At 35.8% G+C, this 19,670-nt stretch overlaps 1 protein-coding gene across 3 annotated transcripts in view; it reads right to left on the reverse strand.

The window, feature by feature from the left end:
- The window catches only part of LOC145692130 (uncharacterized), a 66,241-nt gene that overhangs the window by 20,150 nt on the left and 26,421 nt on the right, over positions 1-19,670 (reverse strand). For all 3 annotated transcript variants that reach the window (XM_081767428.1, XM_081767430.1, XM_081767432.1), the window contains exon 3: positions 5,558-5,718. In XM_081767428.1, coding sequence (XP_081623554.1) covers positions 5,558-5,718 — 161 coding nt within the window. The remainder of the gene's footprint in view (positions 1-5,557; positions 5,719-19,670) is intronic.

A 19,670-nucleotide genomic window follows, 5' to 3' on the forward strand; every position in this document is an offset into this window, starting at 1 on the left:
TTAAGTGCGTGTTAAGATTGCGGCTATATAAATCGTACCAAAATCTTCTGATGTATCAAAGGTGAAGAAAACATTTCTATGATTGGTATAGAACCCAGGATTCACGAGCAGTTGGGGAGTCACTGACTGATAAACTCTGACACCCATGGAATTGTTCATTTCTCAAGAAAAGCTTCCAACTGTACTCAATTGCTGTATTTAAAGATGAATGTGTAAGGAATTCAATTTCTGGTACATGCAGGAATTTTCTACTTAAACAGGAGAGAGCAAGAAGACAAATACAGGACATTATTACAAAAGTATAGACCTCAGTACATAGGGTATTTTGATTTGTTGCTTGAGTTTAACGTTCCACGGTAATGACATGACGGCTAAAGAAGACATGCACTTACTGATTATAGTGGAATTCGAACCACCTTTTTCGTTAAAATGCACCCTTACCGGAAATCGAACCTGGGGCCATGAGCACCGTATAGGGTATTTTGTCCGAATGCTCCGCTTTTGCAGTAGTATAATGGAGTATGTAAACAAAAAAAAAAAAAAAAAAAAAAAGCGCATTAGACCAGATTAGGAACACGGGGCTGGAAATTGGCTCTATTAGGTAGGTAATTTCTTACAAGCAGCATTTAGAAACATGTATAATTATAGTTATGCTTACGACAACAATAAAAGTATATTATAGTAGCCTTCGCTTAGGTGGGATTTCGCTCCCAGTCCCCCAATTTGTTCGGAATACGGCTTCGCGCAATATAGCAAATGCTTCTACGTGGTACTGTGGCACAATATTTCGCGTTCTCCCTTCTGTGTCTTTCATATAGAATTGGATTGAGCTAAAACGCTGTCACGAAATTCAAACACCTCACAAACATTTTAGTGAACCCTCACCTCTGTTTTTACCCTTCTACGTTAAGTGGCAAAAAATGCTCAAATCCATATTTCATTATTTTAAATGAATAATCAAACTAGCAACTTTCATATATCTAGCCGTAAATAATCCCGAAATATAGGCATCTTATAATAATAATAATAATAATAATAATAATAATAATAATAATAATAATAATAATAATAATAATAATAATAATAATAATAAGAAGAAGAAGAAGAAGAAGAAGAAGAAGAATACAAAAACGCTGAAATATGTATTGAATTGTTTTAAGTGAGAAGTCCATATATCAAATTCCATGTTTCTAACCTACAGAGATTCTTAGATATCTTATTATAATAATTGCAATCCCCGCCCCCTTTTCTTTCCACCTCTTTTTCCCATTTTACTAAAGTATCAAAAAATGTTGAAACGCGTGTCAAATTCCTTTAAATGAGAAATCCAAATCCAAATTTCAAGTCTCTAACCTTAAGGGATTTGGAGTGATGACCATCTTATTAAAATAATTTCCACCCCTTTCCCCCTTCCTTTCTTTGAATTTACCAAAAATCCTTCCTTAGTGGTATCCTAGATCACAAATCCTATCTACTATCCGAATTTCAAGTTTCTAGTTTAAGTGGTTTGGCCTGTGCGAAGATCAGGACCACAACAGCTTGTAGCTTGTATTATTTCCCAAGAAAAGATGAAATACCATTAAAAGTCACAATGAATGTTTCCGTGTTGAACCTCAAAAGTCACAGTTCTTTGTTGATGTATTATCTAGCGAGAGTACCTTTGATCTTTGATGCATGAGGTTTGTGGTTTGATACCCGGTGAGTGAACATCGAACGCACTACAGTGGTTCAGATCCAACTTTAAACTCTGGTTCTTGTTCTGTAAAGCATCACTTTTGATGAACGACGTAAATACATATCAATCAATCACCAACCTAAAAGTCTCATCTCAGATTTAGAGAGCTTTACAGTAAGAAGCGCTGAATATTCTATATTTCTCTTTATTCAAGGTAAAGGTAATTGAAGTTTCAGGTCTTGAATTCCATCCCCACATTTTTTTCTAGGACACAATTTTAAAATATAATTTTTAGTTCATAGAGTGAGCCGTCTTTCCTTATTCCTACAGCTGTTCGTTCAACGTATGAATCATTCTCTCTCGTTTGCGGTTTATGGTAACCGTCCCAAGGAACTAGGGACAGAAGTATTCACAATTCAAATATGTTTGTATTAAGTACCATTAAGTATCACACATTTTGATTATACTCTACTAGGCTTGTTACATACATTGGATCGTCCGGGAAAAGACAATATTTGTATTTCCAAACGATACATGCTGGAAGTAGAAGACCTTTGGGGGGGGCGGTCGCCCCCACCGCCCCCCACGTGGATCCGCCAGTGTTCGCGACACAGAAAGGAAATTTTAATTTTTCTTATATTAAAAAAAAAAAAATTGATTAAACTACTATTCTATGCTTCAAAACAGATGATTATGTTACAATAATTTAAAATGAATTTTAAACTGCAAATTTGGTATTTGTTTCACATATTTTAGTGATTTATTATATAGTTTTATACCTACGTGTTGTAACGAGATTTGAGTTTTTGTTAGCCACAAATCTTATCCTTTTTTTTTTTTTCAAGTCGTCCCACTTTCTTCATTCCACCACTGCGATTTGCATATCAAAATGTAAATATAGTAATTTACATATACATATTAATATAATTTAAAAGCCAAATTAAGTAATAATTTTTAATTATATTACGATAATTCAGATATATAAATATGTATTAATGAAAGTATTTACATTCAAAAAGGTTATTCATATTAGAATCCAAACGTATTACAAAAACAACACTCCTTTTTACAAAATTGTAAATTTCGCATCACACACCGGGATAATACTAGAAGCCAAGAGTTCAATAATCTTTGAGCTAACATAGTTGCTAGCCTAAAGTAGGGGGCAAGCCCAAAAAGAAGCAGGTTTATAACGTATATTCTATGTGGAATAGAAATCAGAGAAATAAAATAAAGTTAAAAGCATTGACCAGCAACTATAGTTACTTCCAAACTCATTCTATTGTTTATGAGTATACACCTTAAAGCTAAATTTTTGTTATAATAGGTGTTAGATTTTCGATCTGACCTGTATTTTCACACACCTGACAGAAAAAAAAAAAAAAAAACATGGATTGTATGTTAGGAGTACCACATTTAAAGGGTATATTATTATTAATATTTAATATTAAAATGTTCTTGGAAATTTCGATACAAGTTAAGAAAAATGTAATACGCGGCCCTGCATCGGTATTTTGTTTCCCGCATGCTTTCAATTCAGTCGAAAAGATTTTTCTCAGCCACTCCTGGATGGCGGTGAGTGATATGTCTGAGAGAGGGTTGATCAGACAACTCGCCTCCTGAAAGTTTTTTTTTTCTTTTGTTCGCCTAGAATTCAAAAATAACTCCAAGAATCTAAAAAAAAATAAGTAAATTACTTATATACTTTACTGTATGTGTAGTTATTTGTTGTATGTAAACATTTCATAGCCAATTCAAAAATAAATGTAAAAGTAAAAACGAAAGCAGACAGGTCCACCATTTACCGCCTGCTAGAAGATAATTTTAAAACCTGTCATTAGAGTGCACTAAACACCAGAGACACAAAACGTCTGCTTGGAGATTCCTAACGGGTCTCCACAACTAGTAAACAAAATATAAAATCGTGATTTAATAAAATTGTAATAATTGTTTGGTATAAAAAGCATACTGGGGGTGTGTGAATAAACTAAGTGTACGTATAAACACAGAAAATGGAGTGACAGTAAGTAAATTTTAAATCATTTACAAATTTGTCAAAATGTCGCCGGCTCAACGCGGGTGGCACAGCACAAAAAAGGGTCAACCACCCCAAAAACAATGAAAGTAGAAAAAGTCTCTACAACTTTTAAAAAACAACCAGCAAAAGTAAATACTAAAACTCAAGGGGTAAACAATTAGTTTTTGGTTAACCACAAATCCGTTCAACTCAAGTACATGGTCATTCTCATTGGAAGCTGAGTTCAGTTCTATTTATAAACTGCGGCCCAAATAATGTATAGTTAGTGCTTTAATTGACACGCAAAAAACTCAACGGAGTGTATCGCTATTAAAAACAATAATCATAATAATAATAACTATCAATTACTATTAATTATCGTCACTGTTCAAAAAATTAATTTTGCTTAATACCCGCTAGTAAAACTCAACTAGTAAATTAACGTAAAACCTGAATCATGTAAAAATGTAATGAACAGTGTACCCACTAGCCTGTTGTTGTGTTTCATATTGTGTTCGTTCGGGACTGTTAATTCCTAATAAACAAGACGACAAAATCTCAGGGCAAAAAGGGCTTCGCTATAAACGCCTTGATAATAATAATAATAATAATAATAATAATAAATAAGAATCATGCTAACCTAGTAAATGAAAGGTGGAAAGATCTATGATCTTGAAGATAGAAAATTACATAGCCCAGAGAACTAATACAAGAAAGACATAAAAAGCAGTAGGATCTTCCCGAAGTAACAAAACCTAATTCCGGAAGAGAAGAGGACTACCTACAGTGAAAAATTAAAATTCTTAAGAATATATCTATATATCTATATCTATATATATATATATATATATATATATATATATCTATATCTATCTATCTATCTATCTATATATATATATATATATATATATATATATATATATATATATATATATATATATATATATATATATATATATATATCTTCATACACATTATGATCAATCGATTCGTTTTTTTTTTTTTTTTTTTTTTACAAAGATCAGTTTTTGTGTATAAAAAGATCGTATAGTGTTTGTTAGTAATTTAGTGTTCAATAAAATAAATATTCATAAGTCTATCTTCGAGCTGTAATCTTTTAAATGTCCAAGTTCCCGAAGGCAGGCAGAGGTGAGTACTCTTGTATACTTGCTTATCTTTCTTTCAGATGTGCCACTTGGCCGGGTCCAGAGGAGGCTGTAAACACTCTTTCTCAGTCTTCATTTAAAATTTTATCTGATAATAAAAGATCCTCTGGTAAGGGGATGGCAAATAAAATTAAATTATAAAGGCCATAACCAGGGGAAGTCGTTAAAGGGCCAAACGACTATAAACTATAAACTCACGTAGGAGGAGGATGTTGATTTCTGTAAAAGAAGATTAAAATTAGTTACCTAAATAATTTCATTTTGGCTTAATGGTGTCAAATTTCTTATGAAATCTAATCAGAGTTTTTTTTTATTTATTTATTTATTGTTAAGCAGATTATCTTATATCTGTTAAGGAAATACAGGTGTCAATATTTCCTCCACCCATCTCTCATGTGCTGGAAATTTGAAAGTATATTCATTGTGGTAACTTTAGGTGACTACGCATAGTCATCCAGCTTTAAACATAAAAAAGCCCTTTACATGGGAACTATCTAAAGAGAAGCCCTTAACAACTGTCACCTTTAGCTAACCGGCATAACCGTGGGACGTAAAACTGGAAGATTTCATTTAATTTTTCCCTTTTAAAAGTAAATACCTTTAGCCCACTTATCTCGAAAACATTTCGGTCTAAGGTTATGAGCTGATTTAAACACACATTATTTTATAAATAAAAGAATGAAAAAGTAATAAACTTACTGTGCATTTCTTTTCAATTAATTTTAGGAGGTCCTTATCCCATGGGATGCAGGCCCAAGTTATCTTTGGAGTTAGGAAAACTGTAAATCCTTTTCGCCACCTTCTACCATGTTCTGAAGCTGATAATGCATAAATATAGAGGTCTTCTACCAACACACCAGCTGAAAAGATTTAACTTATTATATAAATCATAAATAAATCACCGGACAAAAAACTTATAGAATTAACATTTGTCCATTTATATTGTCATAGATGGCGTTGATGGTAATGTGATTAAATGTAGCCCATCACCACTGATACAAGACAATTGCAATTAACTGGAGCGAATGTGCCAGCTTGTAAAGGTGGGTCCAAGCAAAGTTGTACCGGAAAGGCAAACAGAGCAATTGTGATTAGGCGCACCGAAAATGAAGTTACAAGAGTTGTTGTTGTATCAAAACAGATTGACCAACGTGTCTGCACAGAATCGGTCTAACAGGCGAGTGAATGAAAAATATCAGAACAGTGGCTGCAAGACGAATCTAAACAAGATGAATATCACGTGACGATCAATAAATATAATTTTCAAACCTAACAGGAAATGCTGCAGTATGTGAATGCATGTTCACATAAACTAATTTTGTAAAGATTGTTGCGAAGTTAACTTCACGCAATGGACATTTCGATCGAGCACCAAGGAAGAGGCCATCTCTCACTGTGACGCACAACCCTGCACTTCAATAGGTTCAGAAACATAGACAACGGACTATACCGGATTCGAAGTATGGCTCAAAGAGTCGCGTTTTCCTTGTATTCAATGATAAAAGCCGTCGAGCATATAAAGTCTAACAAACATTTCATCTAAAAGGTTTTCAATTGGGTTAAGATTGGGATTAGGATTAGGAATTAGATTCCTGGGCTTTCAGCATCTATGGCCATGTTAGCCTGTCCCGTATGAGAGATCACGTCTCTCGGCGATCACACTATCCGAGGAAAGGGAAGGAAGGAAGCGGCCTGGACCTGTATGCTAGGTACCATCCATGCATTTGCCTGGTCCACGAAAACTTCACTCAGGATGGCTGGCCTGTAAAAGTTTTTACACTTTTTCAACAGTCTTCCCACCGGGAATCGAACCCGGGACCGCTTGCGTTAAGATTGGGTAAGTTCTGGAGGCTTTTGCAGCAACTGAAATTCACCACTATGTTCCTCGAATCATTGAAGCACAACGGTGCCTTGTAACAAGGAACGTTATTCTGCATGCCACTGCCAGCTTGAAATGTGTCCCATATGAATGGGAGTCACATCAGGAATAACCCACCGATACCTAGGAGGCATCACGGTGCCCTCCTTACCCACTATCGGACTCGTGGATGATGTTCTCCCAGATCATAATGGAGCATCGGCCTGTCGTCGTCCTACAGCGCACGTCTCGAAGAGCTGTTTCCCTGAAAGATTAGATTCTGATCTGGCCATCAATATGAGAGCAATATCGTGATACATTGGACCATGCAACGTTGTGCAACTGTTCGGCGGTCCAGTGACCACGGGCATATATCCATTCCAGTTGTAATTGACGATGCTGTGCAGATGTGTGCGGTTAACATTGGAAACGTTTAGGACGTCGGCGGCAGAAGCCCATGTCTTAACAGGGTACGGTGAACTGTGTGTTCAGACACACTCGTGCTTTGTCTACTGCCTTAGCTTATGCCCTATTCTATTGTGCCCATCTCGAGAATCTACGACGTCTAACAACTGTAATAAAATGTGACTGTCCCATGTCTTGTAGTTTGATGCTGGTTTCACTGACCTTTTCCCGCCTTTGGAAGATACTAGCCACAGTAGCTCGTGAACACCCAACAAGTCGCATTGTTTTCAAGATGCTCGTTCCCAGCCGTCTAGCCATCTGAATCAGGCTCGTACCGAACTCATATATCGCTGGCCTTCCTCATTCGACGAGCGATTCTGCTTTGCCCCATGCCTCTTACGTCAATCTAAGTACTTCGTTCAGAAAGTAGCAGGTAGTTATAATATTTTGGCTGATGAGAATAGACTGCCTGAATGCAGGCAACAAATATCAACCTCAGGATTCTAACAGCATAACTACCAAAATATTCAAATCGGTTATTTTATAACCAACAGGCACGTAGCCAAAGGGAAGGTCCGGGGGCTCCGGACCCTTCCCCCCCCCCCCCCGCTTCTAGACCAGAAATTTAAAAAATTAAGGATAAAACGAAATGAGATGAGAAAAAGAAAAATCGGCGTTAAAAATTAAAACTACAAAAAGCTTTTGGTTATTCTTTCTTATGAGGAGATTCGTATTACTTGCAATACATGGTGGCGAGGTGAATGGGATATCCTGAAATAGTCAGGGAATTTGAAATTTCCGGAAGTTATGCAATTCTTAGAATTTCTGCTACTAGTCAGGAAGATTTCAAGCTTCTGAAAGCATAATGCCGGTTGTGTAACAGCGTGGACATTTTTGATCATAATTTTTCGTCATCGCATTCTTGCAGTATTAAACATGTTATTTCAAAAACAATTTTCTACTACTCCTTTAACCTGTCATTTGGAACAGACAGTAGTTGAAGGAATAATAAAACAAAAATTTATGTGAAAAGAAAGTTCTGTTAACATTTGATTTAACAGCGAAAGGAACGCAGATATTGTAAAATATTTTACAAGACATTATTAAGTTTGTACACTCATGTCCAAAATTATTGTCGCATGTCTATAAATATGTTGTAGGAGTACAATTTGATAACGAATTCGCCCGGCATTTCTTATAATGTTAGTATGTGTATAATCGGCAAAGACAAGTAGGCCTATGTGGTAAATTTCATGTCAAAAGAGCAGTAAATAAGAACAATAAAACAAAACTTTCTTGTCCATTTAGCAACATTTCGTTTTACTCAGTCTAATTTTCGTATTTATAATTCTTTTTCTATGAAATTTACCACAAATAGGGTCTATACATTTCCTGATTATACACATGGTGTCAGTATTAAAAGTACCCTGCAAAATCATTATCAAATTATATTCTTACAAGAAGACAGTCATAGATATGCGACAATCATTTTGGACATGAGTGTATTTTTTATAATAGTGAATAAGTACGTTTTATAATAGTTGAAGTCGTAATGAAAGGAAAATTGTTATGTTTGAATGAACAGAGAAAGAACGTAAATATTGTAAAATCATTTTTAATAAGTTTTTTTATTATTTTACTCGAGATTTCTTCGTAGTTTGTTATTAAAATACTTATCAACATATCCTCATTTTATTATCCTAACAAACCAATATATGTTGATAGTAAAGTAGTTTAGATTGATTGGGCCTTCAGTGTTTCATGTCACGTCCCCCCCTCCCTTCACGAAATCCTGGCTACGTGCCTGTAACCAATCCAACCATAGACTAACAGTTTTCACTGCTTTAATTAGATTCGTATTTAGCACAGATTTTCTAAACAAGAATCAAACACTGAAGCAAGTAAATGTTCCCTTTCGGCTAACAACCCTATACCATTGATCGTTGAATTTTAGCGTTTCCTTTTTGATTTTTTTTGTTTGTTTTTACGTATCAATGTATATAAGACTATCTCAAGTTTGTGTCATGATTTTTATATTAGTAAATTTTGATTCTTATTTGTACATATTACAGTAATTTTATTTTATTAAAGGAATAGTAATTACATAAATATTTGTGAAGACATCAAGTAATGCTATTTTCAATTTATTCTATGAGGCACAAGAGAACGAGATTTCATGAAATTTTACCGGACTTCCCTAGATAGATCATCCAATTATATTTAAGAGACGTGTCTTCCTTGTCATAAAATGCGTCAACAGATGGTCTGCAGAAATTCGAAATCAAAAGAATGAATTCGGAAGTCCTAGAATAATGAATATGGATCCAAATCACCATACAACAGACTCATAAAAAATGCGGATCAAGATTAAAGTTTGATTGTTCGGCTCTCGGAATTATCGATCTAGCATGGAACTCGATGAAAGGTCTTGAAATCTTATCTTCCTTACTACTTTATTTCTCGGAAAAAAAAATTAAAAAAAAATAAATCATATGGCAAGATCTGCAGTAGAATCAGACAAAATGACTGAAATTAGACCAAGATTCAATTTCAGATCTCTTCTAATGTAGGCTCATCTACCTCATGTTCTTTCCAAATGGAACAAATGACCTTCCTCCAGTGCTTGCTAACCTGAGATCCAACATTTCAGCAAAATTCAAGAAATGAATCCTTGATGCATAGTCGGGTTCCTTAAATTTAGGTACTCTATTTTCCATAGGGTTTTTTTTTTTTTTTTTTTTTTTTCATGCTCCATGAGTTATGCTACGTCAAATTCGGGTTACGTCACAATTAGGATAAAAGTCACATTAACTTTTAGATACAGGCATGATCTAGTGAATAAAGCGACCGTGGATATTTCGCTTTTAAGAGTAGCTCGGTTGTGGAGCAATTTGCATGTCGTAGTTGCGGCGTCGCCTCGATCTTAGTTGTCCTATTCAATAGTCTTGTTCGGTGCTGTCACATCCAGTGAGGTCGTATTACTAATGTTGCCAAGTTCAGAGCCGGCGCCGGTACCCTTCAAAGCAATGACGTTTCTACTAAAATTTCAGTCACTGAGACAGCATATCCTAAAAGAGATTCGCTATACTCCTTCTAACCAGCCCTTCTGGTGAGGAATGTCTGCGATTACATAAGAAGTTATTCCATGGTTTTCACCTGGCGCCGAAATCTGAATTACAAAGTTGAACAGTACATTGTATGAAGGATACTTAGAGAATGATGGCTTCTATTCAATGTACAACGTTTATATAGTTTGAACGCGTACTAAACTGAAAACGGTTCGATAATTTATTGTTTACTAGGTAACTATATAAATATTTTCCACGTGGCAATTGTTGCTAGAAAGTAAAAAAAAAAAAAAATCCCAATAATCACTTTGAATCACAATTGTGTATTGTTTCATGAGTACTTAATATTTACATATAACGTAATTTTTTTTTTTTTAAGAAAATTTATTCGAAATGTGTCTAATACATTTCATAAAATCACGGTACTTAATCGAAAGTAAGATAAGTGGGGCGTTCATATATGAACAGAAAGGTGTGCTACAGATTATTTATCGAACACAATGAAATCACATACCATCCTATTTTTTTCTGTGTGCCACTGCAATACATTGTTCTAGCGCTGGAGAAGCTCCGAAGAGATGGTAGTCTCATAGCGCTTAATTTGAGCTACAAGGAGAATGAAGTAGAACACCACTGGAGATTCTCATAATATTTCTAGTGTCAAAGCATCCTGTAATGGTAAGTATTGTGCTGGAAGGAACAAACGAAAAACTAGTCAAATAACTTTCTCCTTGGAACGAATTACATGGTTTACTTTCTCTTTTCAACATTTTACTATAGAGATCAAGAGTGATAGTTCTATAAGAAAACAGAGATACAATATTTATTTTAAATTTCTTTAAAGAAAGGAGACCCGGGTTTGATTTCCGGTGGGAGCTCATGTGATTCGGATTCCACGTTAAGCAGTAGGTCCCGTCTCATATAGCCTAGCTGCTGAAAGGGACGTGAAACCTCAAATCAAACCAATCAAATTCTCTAAAGAAAGTAGAGGCCAGAACGTGGTTTTGACTTTTCATGCCGAAGGTAAGCTTCAATGTCGCCTTTGTATACTTACTAGTTTTGACTCTGAAATGAAGTATTGCAACCATGCTTCGTCACAGGTTACGAGAGGTTAGAAAGTCGATTCCTTCCGTATCGCTGCAAAAGTTGTGTGACTACAACTAATCTTCTTTGTTTTCACGCTTTTGAAAGTGGAAAACCCACTTAACACTCACTCTGCTATATGTAAGATAATCTTTGCTATTATTTCTACTATCAACAACTACGTGCTGCAACACCAGTCTGATTTATTTTCATTGATTGCGGTCTTACTCAAGGGGCATGTGGTTCATTTTAAATTCTTTTCCGACTGTCTCCCAGTGAGTCGGATTAATCATAGATTCTAGAATGAAAGATACGTATCTCTAGTTTGTTTTTTTAAGGTCTTCCATAAATGTGACACGAACCAACATAGTCATTTCACAAAAATAAGACAATTCGCTGCTACTACTGGATACCACCACCTTCAACGTTATGATTAAAACTCAGAGTGACGAAGGAATGAATAGCTTAATTCAAACATGTCCATTCGTTCAATACCTCACATCTATCTTGCATACTTTATAAGAACAGACATTTCTGTTCATATTTGAACATTCCATACATATTAATTGTTTGAAAGTTTTCAAGAATTGTTTATTTTGAAGCGTGCTGACAAGCATATTATATTGTAATGTCTCACGTGGTATTGTGTACAAACAACTCTTTACGCTTATGTTTATAAACACCACCACATGCTTTTACGAGAGGATACTGCACACCACGTGGATCCACTACAACCTGCAGACGACGGACTTCTGGCTCCTCCCACGAAGCAGACGACGACATCGGAGCAGCAGCGTCACCGCCGTACCAGTTCACTGGCGCCCCTCCTATTGTTTGAAGAATAACCTAACCCCAAACCTCTACTCTGCTTCGGGACTCTTGGCTTTTCCTTTCTCTTGGCCTAGCCTGCTTCGAGGCTTTCTTGGGAATCCCAAACTCAGTCGCTTAGCTGCTTCGGGGCTCTGTGACCACCTAACCTTCCTACTGCTTGCCACGGAGCATTGGGGAACCCTAACGCCACTCTGCCTAGCTTGCTACGGGGCTCTGTAGAGATCCTGTCTGCGACCTCTCGATCAAGACTACCTATAACCTTACAAAGCATAGAGAAATTATCGTTGTAGTATATTTTGTAAAATACTGTTTTAGTGAATTTTTTATAATAAAAGCCGGTAGTGGAAGTAGATTCCGGACTCTTTTTTATTAACACGCTCTACCTACAACCTATATGGGACAGAGTTTTACAATATTAATATATCAGCAGAAGTTCCCAATCTTCGCACGGGCTGGCGCGAATGATTAAAGGTAGTGACGTGGCACGAGCTTGACTCGCTCTCGGCCTCTTACTTTCTCCTATATCAAATATCAACAACAGTAAATAAATGTTCAGTTATTAAAATGAAATGTCTAAATAACAAATGTCATTTCTCTAAACCTAAGGAATTCTGAAACATCTCCTCTCTTGTTTCTTCCCATCTACGTTAATTTTTTTAAAAAAAGAAGTTTAAATATGTATTTAATTACTTTAAATTAACAATTTAAATACCACTTTATTTATTTCAACTAAAAGGATTGCATGATATGGACATACATAACTGCAATTCTCGTTTCAACCAGTTCAAACTTTAATTTCCAATAATAAAATGTCCGTATCTCGAAATCCTTTATTAAAATCTTGACATAAAAAAATTTCGATTTTTCAATAACGTGGTTAACCACGTGGCAGCGGTTTTTATTTTTTTTTAGTGTTTGACCTAGATAAATGAATCACCCCACTCCTGTTTTCTCTTTTACGTCAACTATCCATTTTACTTTCCCTTCTAGGTAATATTATATTATATATACAGAGCGTTCAAAAAGTCTCTATACACCTGAATTGTCATATTCAAAGCAACGAGAAAATTATTTTACTCAAAATTTATTATATTTTATGGCATAAAAGCACTATGTACAGGGCGTAGCGTATACACACACATTTTAACTCACATTTTCACAGCAAATGTTGGAAATGTTCCCCAAATGCCTCCAAACATGCTTGCACACGTTTCTTCTTGTTCTCAAATACTCTCACAAGTTGTTCATGTGGAATGCTATGAGCAAAATCTCGAATAGCTGTTTCGAATTCTTGTAGCGTGTGGGGGTTCCCTTTATAAACAGAATTCTTTGCATAACCCCAGAAGTAAAATCCGGAGGAGACAAGTCAGGAGACCGAGGTGGCCACAATCTCTCTGAAATTATTCGATCTCCAAAAACCTCTTGCAGTAATCTCATGGATTGGCGAGCTGTAAGTGCTGTAGCGCCATCTTGTTGTATCCAAGCATTGCGAATTTCGTCTTCCGTTAGTTCTCCCATGAACTGGTGAATAATTGCACAATAACGAGTTGAATCTATTGTTTGTCTGAAAAATATGGGGCCGACTATTCTTCTTCTGGATATTGCAATCCACACCCCTACCTTCTGGTCATGCAGAGGAACTTCATGTATGACATGTGCATACATGTATGACATGTGTAAACCTAGCTGCAAACTTATCTTTAACTGTCTGTTTGTACTCACCTGGTTCACGGAACACATGTTCAACCAGGAATATTCGTTGTTCCAAAGTTAACACCATTGTTTCAGAGACCACTAACTAGATGGAACAATCACTTCAACGTCACTTTGCCGACTGGAATCTAAGAAAGGAACTTCACGCAAGGCGATAATATAACAGTGTTGCAAACCTTCGCATAAAATTTTATTTCATATGACTTTGAATGCGACTTTGACTTGCCACGATTCAGGTGTATAGAGACTTTTTGAACGCTCTCTCTCTCTCTCTATATATATATATATCCCCAAAACTTGAGAGAATGTGTGGATAACAGTGACAATTATCAACAATTAGTACAAAAATGTTTCGACTCGCTCAGAAGCTTGGAACAGATACCTGTGGACAAAGCAAACGCTTTCATGACACATGAACACTGAAAGATCTGACTGAACACACTTACGTCATGTGGGTCACCATCTGTTAGCCATCACTAAGAATGGGCAAAATCGGTTTTTTATAAAAGCGGAAACCAGTTTCTAGAAAAACCGAAAAATCGACATTCGGTTTTCTACAAAAACCGATTCGGTTTTTCACCGAAACTGGTTTCGGTTTTCTCCAAATCTGGTTCGGTTTTCACCGAAACTGGCTTCGGCAAAAATTGCACTGGTTTTAGTAAAAACTAAAAAGCCAAAACTGTTTTGGAAATTACATAAAACTATTTGTGGAAACGTAATCGGTTTCCGAAGAACAAGGAAACACTATTCTGGTCAGAAATAAAAACAGTCTTGGAAAAACTGAAACCGGTTTCGATGAAAACTGAACCGGTTTTGGAGAAAACCCAAACCGGTTACGTTGAAAAACGAACCGATTTTTGCAAGAAACCAGAACCGGTTTTGAAGAAAACCGAAACCGGATTTGGTGAAAAACAGAACCCGGTTTCGGTAAAAACCTTTTTAAAAAATTTCAAAAAGCGATATCGGTTTCTAAAAACCGGAAACCGAAATACCGATTACTGTACCCACCACTAGCCGTCACAAGTCCTGCTCTTTGTTGGAAAGATGTTCAACTCAGATATGATTACCGCGAATACCTATGCAGGCTGCACAGCGTGAACCCACACTACGAATTACACCATCAAGCTGGTTCTATAGTAAAGCATCCTACTCTTGCATAAGCACCCTATGCAGATCAGCAAAGTCACCGTCGCCCAGTGGAGTATTTGACCCTAAAATCCGGTCAAAAATCGAAAAAATAAAATTTGAAAAATACATGAAATAAAGTTTATTTCTTGTTTGTAGATAACTGACGGATCTTGTAAACATAAATTCCATTATTTAAAAAAATATAATTGTAAATAATTATTGCTAAAGTTACTCAATTTTTCTGACCAAGCGATTTTAAATTAGTGTAGCGATTACAGTTTTTGAGGTATTAATTTCAGTAATTAAAGTATTATCAATAAAAATTATATTGTTTTAAAGGGCACTGATAGAGGTTTTAATTTTATGATATATGAACATTTTAGCTCTCAGTCTTGGTGGTTAAATATGTCATGAAATGTCAAGAGCTTTTTGCAAGAAAAAATATAAAGTTTACAAGTTAGGAAGTGTTTTTTTGTTTATGTTCTGAATCTAGTTGATCAATGATTCCTTTTGCATTTAAAAGTTCAATCTTTTGTTAACTTAGCCCAAGAATAAAATTCTGTCCGAAATTGCCCCATGAAAATATTTATATATTATATCAAATTTGTATTTTACGTGACTTCAGAAGGTCTTACAGCAGTTTCCTGACATAAACCTATGACTTTAATCTATATTTGATTGAGTTTATACAGAAAAGTAGAATTAATTTATTCAAGTAGGGTTTCATGCAATGAATTCTATAATAAATGACATGTACTGAAACTTGTAAGTTCGTAAACTGTACCATGAATTATGATGCATGAAATTTGTTGTCTGTCCATGTTTGGATTGTATGTCCTTCATACAAGGATCAGGTTTTTCGAATCAATATTACACTTAGCCTACAAAATTTCTATTAAATAATGGTACCATAGTTAAAGAGACGAAGAAAAGAAATTCAAACCAGTGTCAGAGAAGAGATGGGTTTGTTAGAGGACACCCCTAATCAAGGCCATGACAATACAAACGATGAGAACACTTCAAGGAGGCTTTTTGCTGACCACGAAACTACTGCCCGAATAACTGGTGTGAATTTGAACATGATAGAAAAAATTTAAGATTATTTTGGAGGCATTTTTTAGTGGCCATGAAATAGACGTGGAAAAATTTCAAAGTTCGCTACTGCTACTGCAGAACTTTATGTGAAACTATATAATTGGTACCCGATGACTCTAAGAAGTTTTAATTTGTGGCCCAGCAATCATGCATGCTATTTTGCTTATTGAGCAACTCTCAGAGGAGGCAGCTGAAGCTAGAAACAAACATTTTCGACTTAGAGGACGCAGTTCAGCAATAAAAGCAACTGTCTTCGATAAGTGACATCCCAATTATGTTCTCCAGCCGAAAGGATAATTTCTATTCTTTTCTCTCGAGTTAACAACCCATCCTACCTACAAGTAAAAAAAAAAAATAATAATAATAAATAAATAAATAAATAAATAAAAAATAAATAAAGAGAAAGTCAGTTTCCGTCCATACAATGCTCCACACATAATAAAATTTATGTCTGAAAGATAACATAACCTATCCTGAATTCATTCACAACTTCAAAACCGTTGCAACTTCTGGAAAAATAACTTTACCGTTAGATTTCTCTTTGAACGAGAATGTTTAATATGTCACATGACCATATTGCCATTTAAAATTGAATCCAATATGGCGGCCACCAAGATGGTGCACGACAACCTTAACCACGTCATAATGTTTCTCCCTACCACCAACATTAGATCCCAATTGACTTCGGATCGACTGCATTTACAGTTTCTTAAATATTTAACCCGGTCCAGACATTTGGTGGCCACATCCTGTACAGTATATCTAGAAAAAATGTATTGCTGTTTCTATTATATGTTTATGTTACTTTTTTATCAATTATTTGATGTAGCAATTGTTAATTAATGGCAAAACTAAGAATTTTTTCTTAAAATGTTTTAAGGTATTTACCATAGACAGTTTAAAGCAATAAAAAAATAATTAATACACAAAATAATGTAATTTTCCTGACTATTCAAAACTGTAGGACCAGGTTTTGGCTATAATGTATCTTTAAGACTGTAGGTAAACACAAATTTATTTAATTTAATCGATTATTTTATGATACTAAATGGTAAATATTTTTGAGCGGGTTTCAAGGCCAAATACTCCACTATGCGATGTTAGGGCTGCAACTATTCGAAGCTGGATCCCATGTATGCTAAATGGAATTGAGGTTTAGTGACCGCGCTGGCCGCTCGAGACGTGTGACGTCTTCGTGCTGGAGGTAATCCTCCACCAACTGTGCCTTATTATCATCCATAGAACGTAATTTAGAACCTGTGTACCACAGAACAGTCGGATATACTGTTCAAGGATGATGTTCCTGTATATCTCAACTGTTTCTGTCCGTACAGCCCCCTAACAGGATGCCGCCCGATACCATGACACCAACGTCTTCATACCTGTCCTTTTCAACATCATTTTGGTGGTGATAACGTGTTCCTGATGCACTCCAAACAAACAGACTGTGACAATTACTCTCCAAACTGAATCATGACTGAAGATTACACTTATTCCGCTGTTCTAGGGTCCAATCACTGTGGGCTATATATCATTGTAGGCGTGTCTGGCACTGCTGTTGTGTGAGAGGAATGAATCTAGAGGTTCGGCGTGTATATAATATGCATTCGTGTATACCGGTAAACACCGGTATACTGTTTGACATGATACATGGGTCTCAGAGGCAGCTGCAAGGACTCGAGCTAATGCACTGCTGTGCCCGTTGGTCTTCATCGAGTATTTAAGACCAGATGGCGATCCTCACGTGGAGTTGTTGCACGTCGACGACTTCCCCCATACTGCCTTCCAATGTTTTCACCAACAAGGAAACGATTCCACTGTCGCGACACAATATTGTGAGGAAAATTCAAATCACGCGTTCCAGCCCTATGTGTGGCATTCACAGGATAAACATGACAAGGGTTACGGCAATATACATAACGTTCAATTTCGTGGTGTGACGTTAAGAAGTCGGTTTACGTTACACTATTTCTGAGGCTACTGTCTTAATTATCAATTCAAGGTTTTTAGTCGAAGAGCAGATTCTTGCTGGTACAAGCTTCTCGAGTAACCCTCGAATACTGTAGATCGGGTCAAGAACCTAACTGCATAACAACACAATTATTTTCAGCCTGTAGTACTTGAATAATTACATTAAATCAATAGTTTAAACATTATAAATCTCTCGACGACTTCATTTCATTAAAATATTCTTACTTCGCAAACATTACATGAAAATAAACATATTTTTAGGATGATAAGTACATTTTCCAACTTGATATTCTTCGAGAACAGTAAGGATTCAGATATCTCATTTACGATGGAACAGATGTAGAAGTTAGGCGTACTTCAAAACGATATTTACAAACAATAGATGCAAATGCATACAAAATAATATCAGACTACATCCTTCAGAGGCAAAGATTAAGATAGCATGATCTTAAATATATATATTAATTAGGTTATTCAGTTACAATGCACATTTTCAGCACCGCACGAAGAGGCCGGACAAGATTTGCAAAATTATACATTCATAGCATTCATCTTCATCCACTATATTCCTCATATCATCCCCTATCAGATTAATATCATCAACATACGCCATAACCTGATGAGTACCATTCGGCTCTAGGCCCTGGTTGCTATTTTTGATTTTTCTTATAGCATATTCTAGAACAAAACTGAATAACAGCAGCGACAACGCATCTTCTCGATTCCCGCCATTCTCGATGTGCAAGTTCGTTGGGAAGTATTTTCCTATTCGGATTTTACTTTGAAATTCATTTCAACACATCTCATTTAATCTACAACTTAGCTTTCGCGACAGACCAAATTCAGCAAGAATGTTGTACAATGTTTCCCCTCTAACAGAATCGTAGGATTTTTTGAAATTAATAAATAATTGATGTACCGGGGTACTGTATTCCCAATAATATCATCATCTTTATCTTCTGTTGGGGCATGTACATTTAGAAATTACACAATCGACATTTAGGAGCAATTAAAACTGTACTGCTCCCTTTCCTTCCCATTTAACTTCCTGAGCTATCAGGTTCATCCTATATTTCTCTAATTCACTCGTTAAGGATTTAATTGCGCCTGCCCTATAAAGACTTCTTATATTCCATGTTTCAAATCCCATGTCCATTTTACCTTGTTGAGATCCTGCTAAGATATCAGTCCTGGTCCGAGGCTTCTGTGAATATTTCAACAGAACAGGTGATTAACAAATACCTTCTTTCACAGGATAGATTTGTTAGCCTCACGCCAAACCTCCAAGCTGGAGGACCCCCTGTTGCTTCTTCAGGACTGCTTATTCAAAACATTCGCAGCTAAATTTTATATCTAGAGGCCTTCTTCTCGATCTGCAACCTGAGGACGCGCCACGTCCTGATGACAGGAATTCATGTTACATGTAACAATAGTATATTATTTACAAACGCTTCACAGCTACTTTCCTGTTCAATTTTCTTTTTTCTTTTTTTTTTCTCTATTATTTCCTTTGATCCCAAACTTCTATAATTTCTGAAAATCCTATAAGATGTACCTATACTATCAAAACGTACCTTTACTTCGCCTAGTGGCTCTGCCTAGCGTAGTCTTTAACGCTATTACTTTTGATGTGAGCAGTTCCGACTTCGACTCTCGCTGG

This window comes from Thermobia domestica, chromosome 1 (genome assembly GCF_964235325.1).
Source record: "Thermobia domestica chromosome 1, izTheDome1.hap1.1, whole genome shotgun sequence".
NCBI lineage: Eukaryota > Metazoa > Arthropoda > Insecta > Zygentoma > Lepismatidae > Thermobia > Thermobia domestica.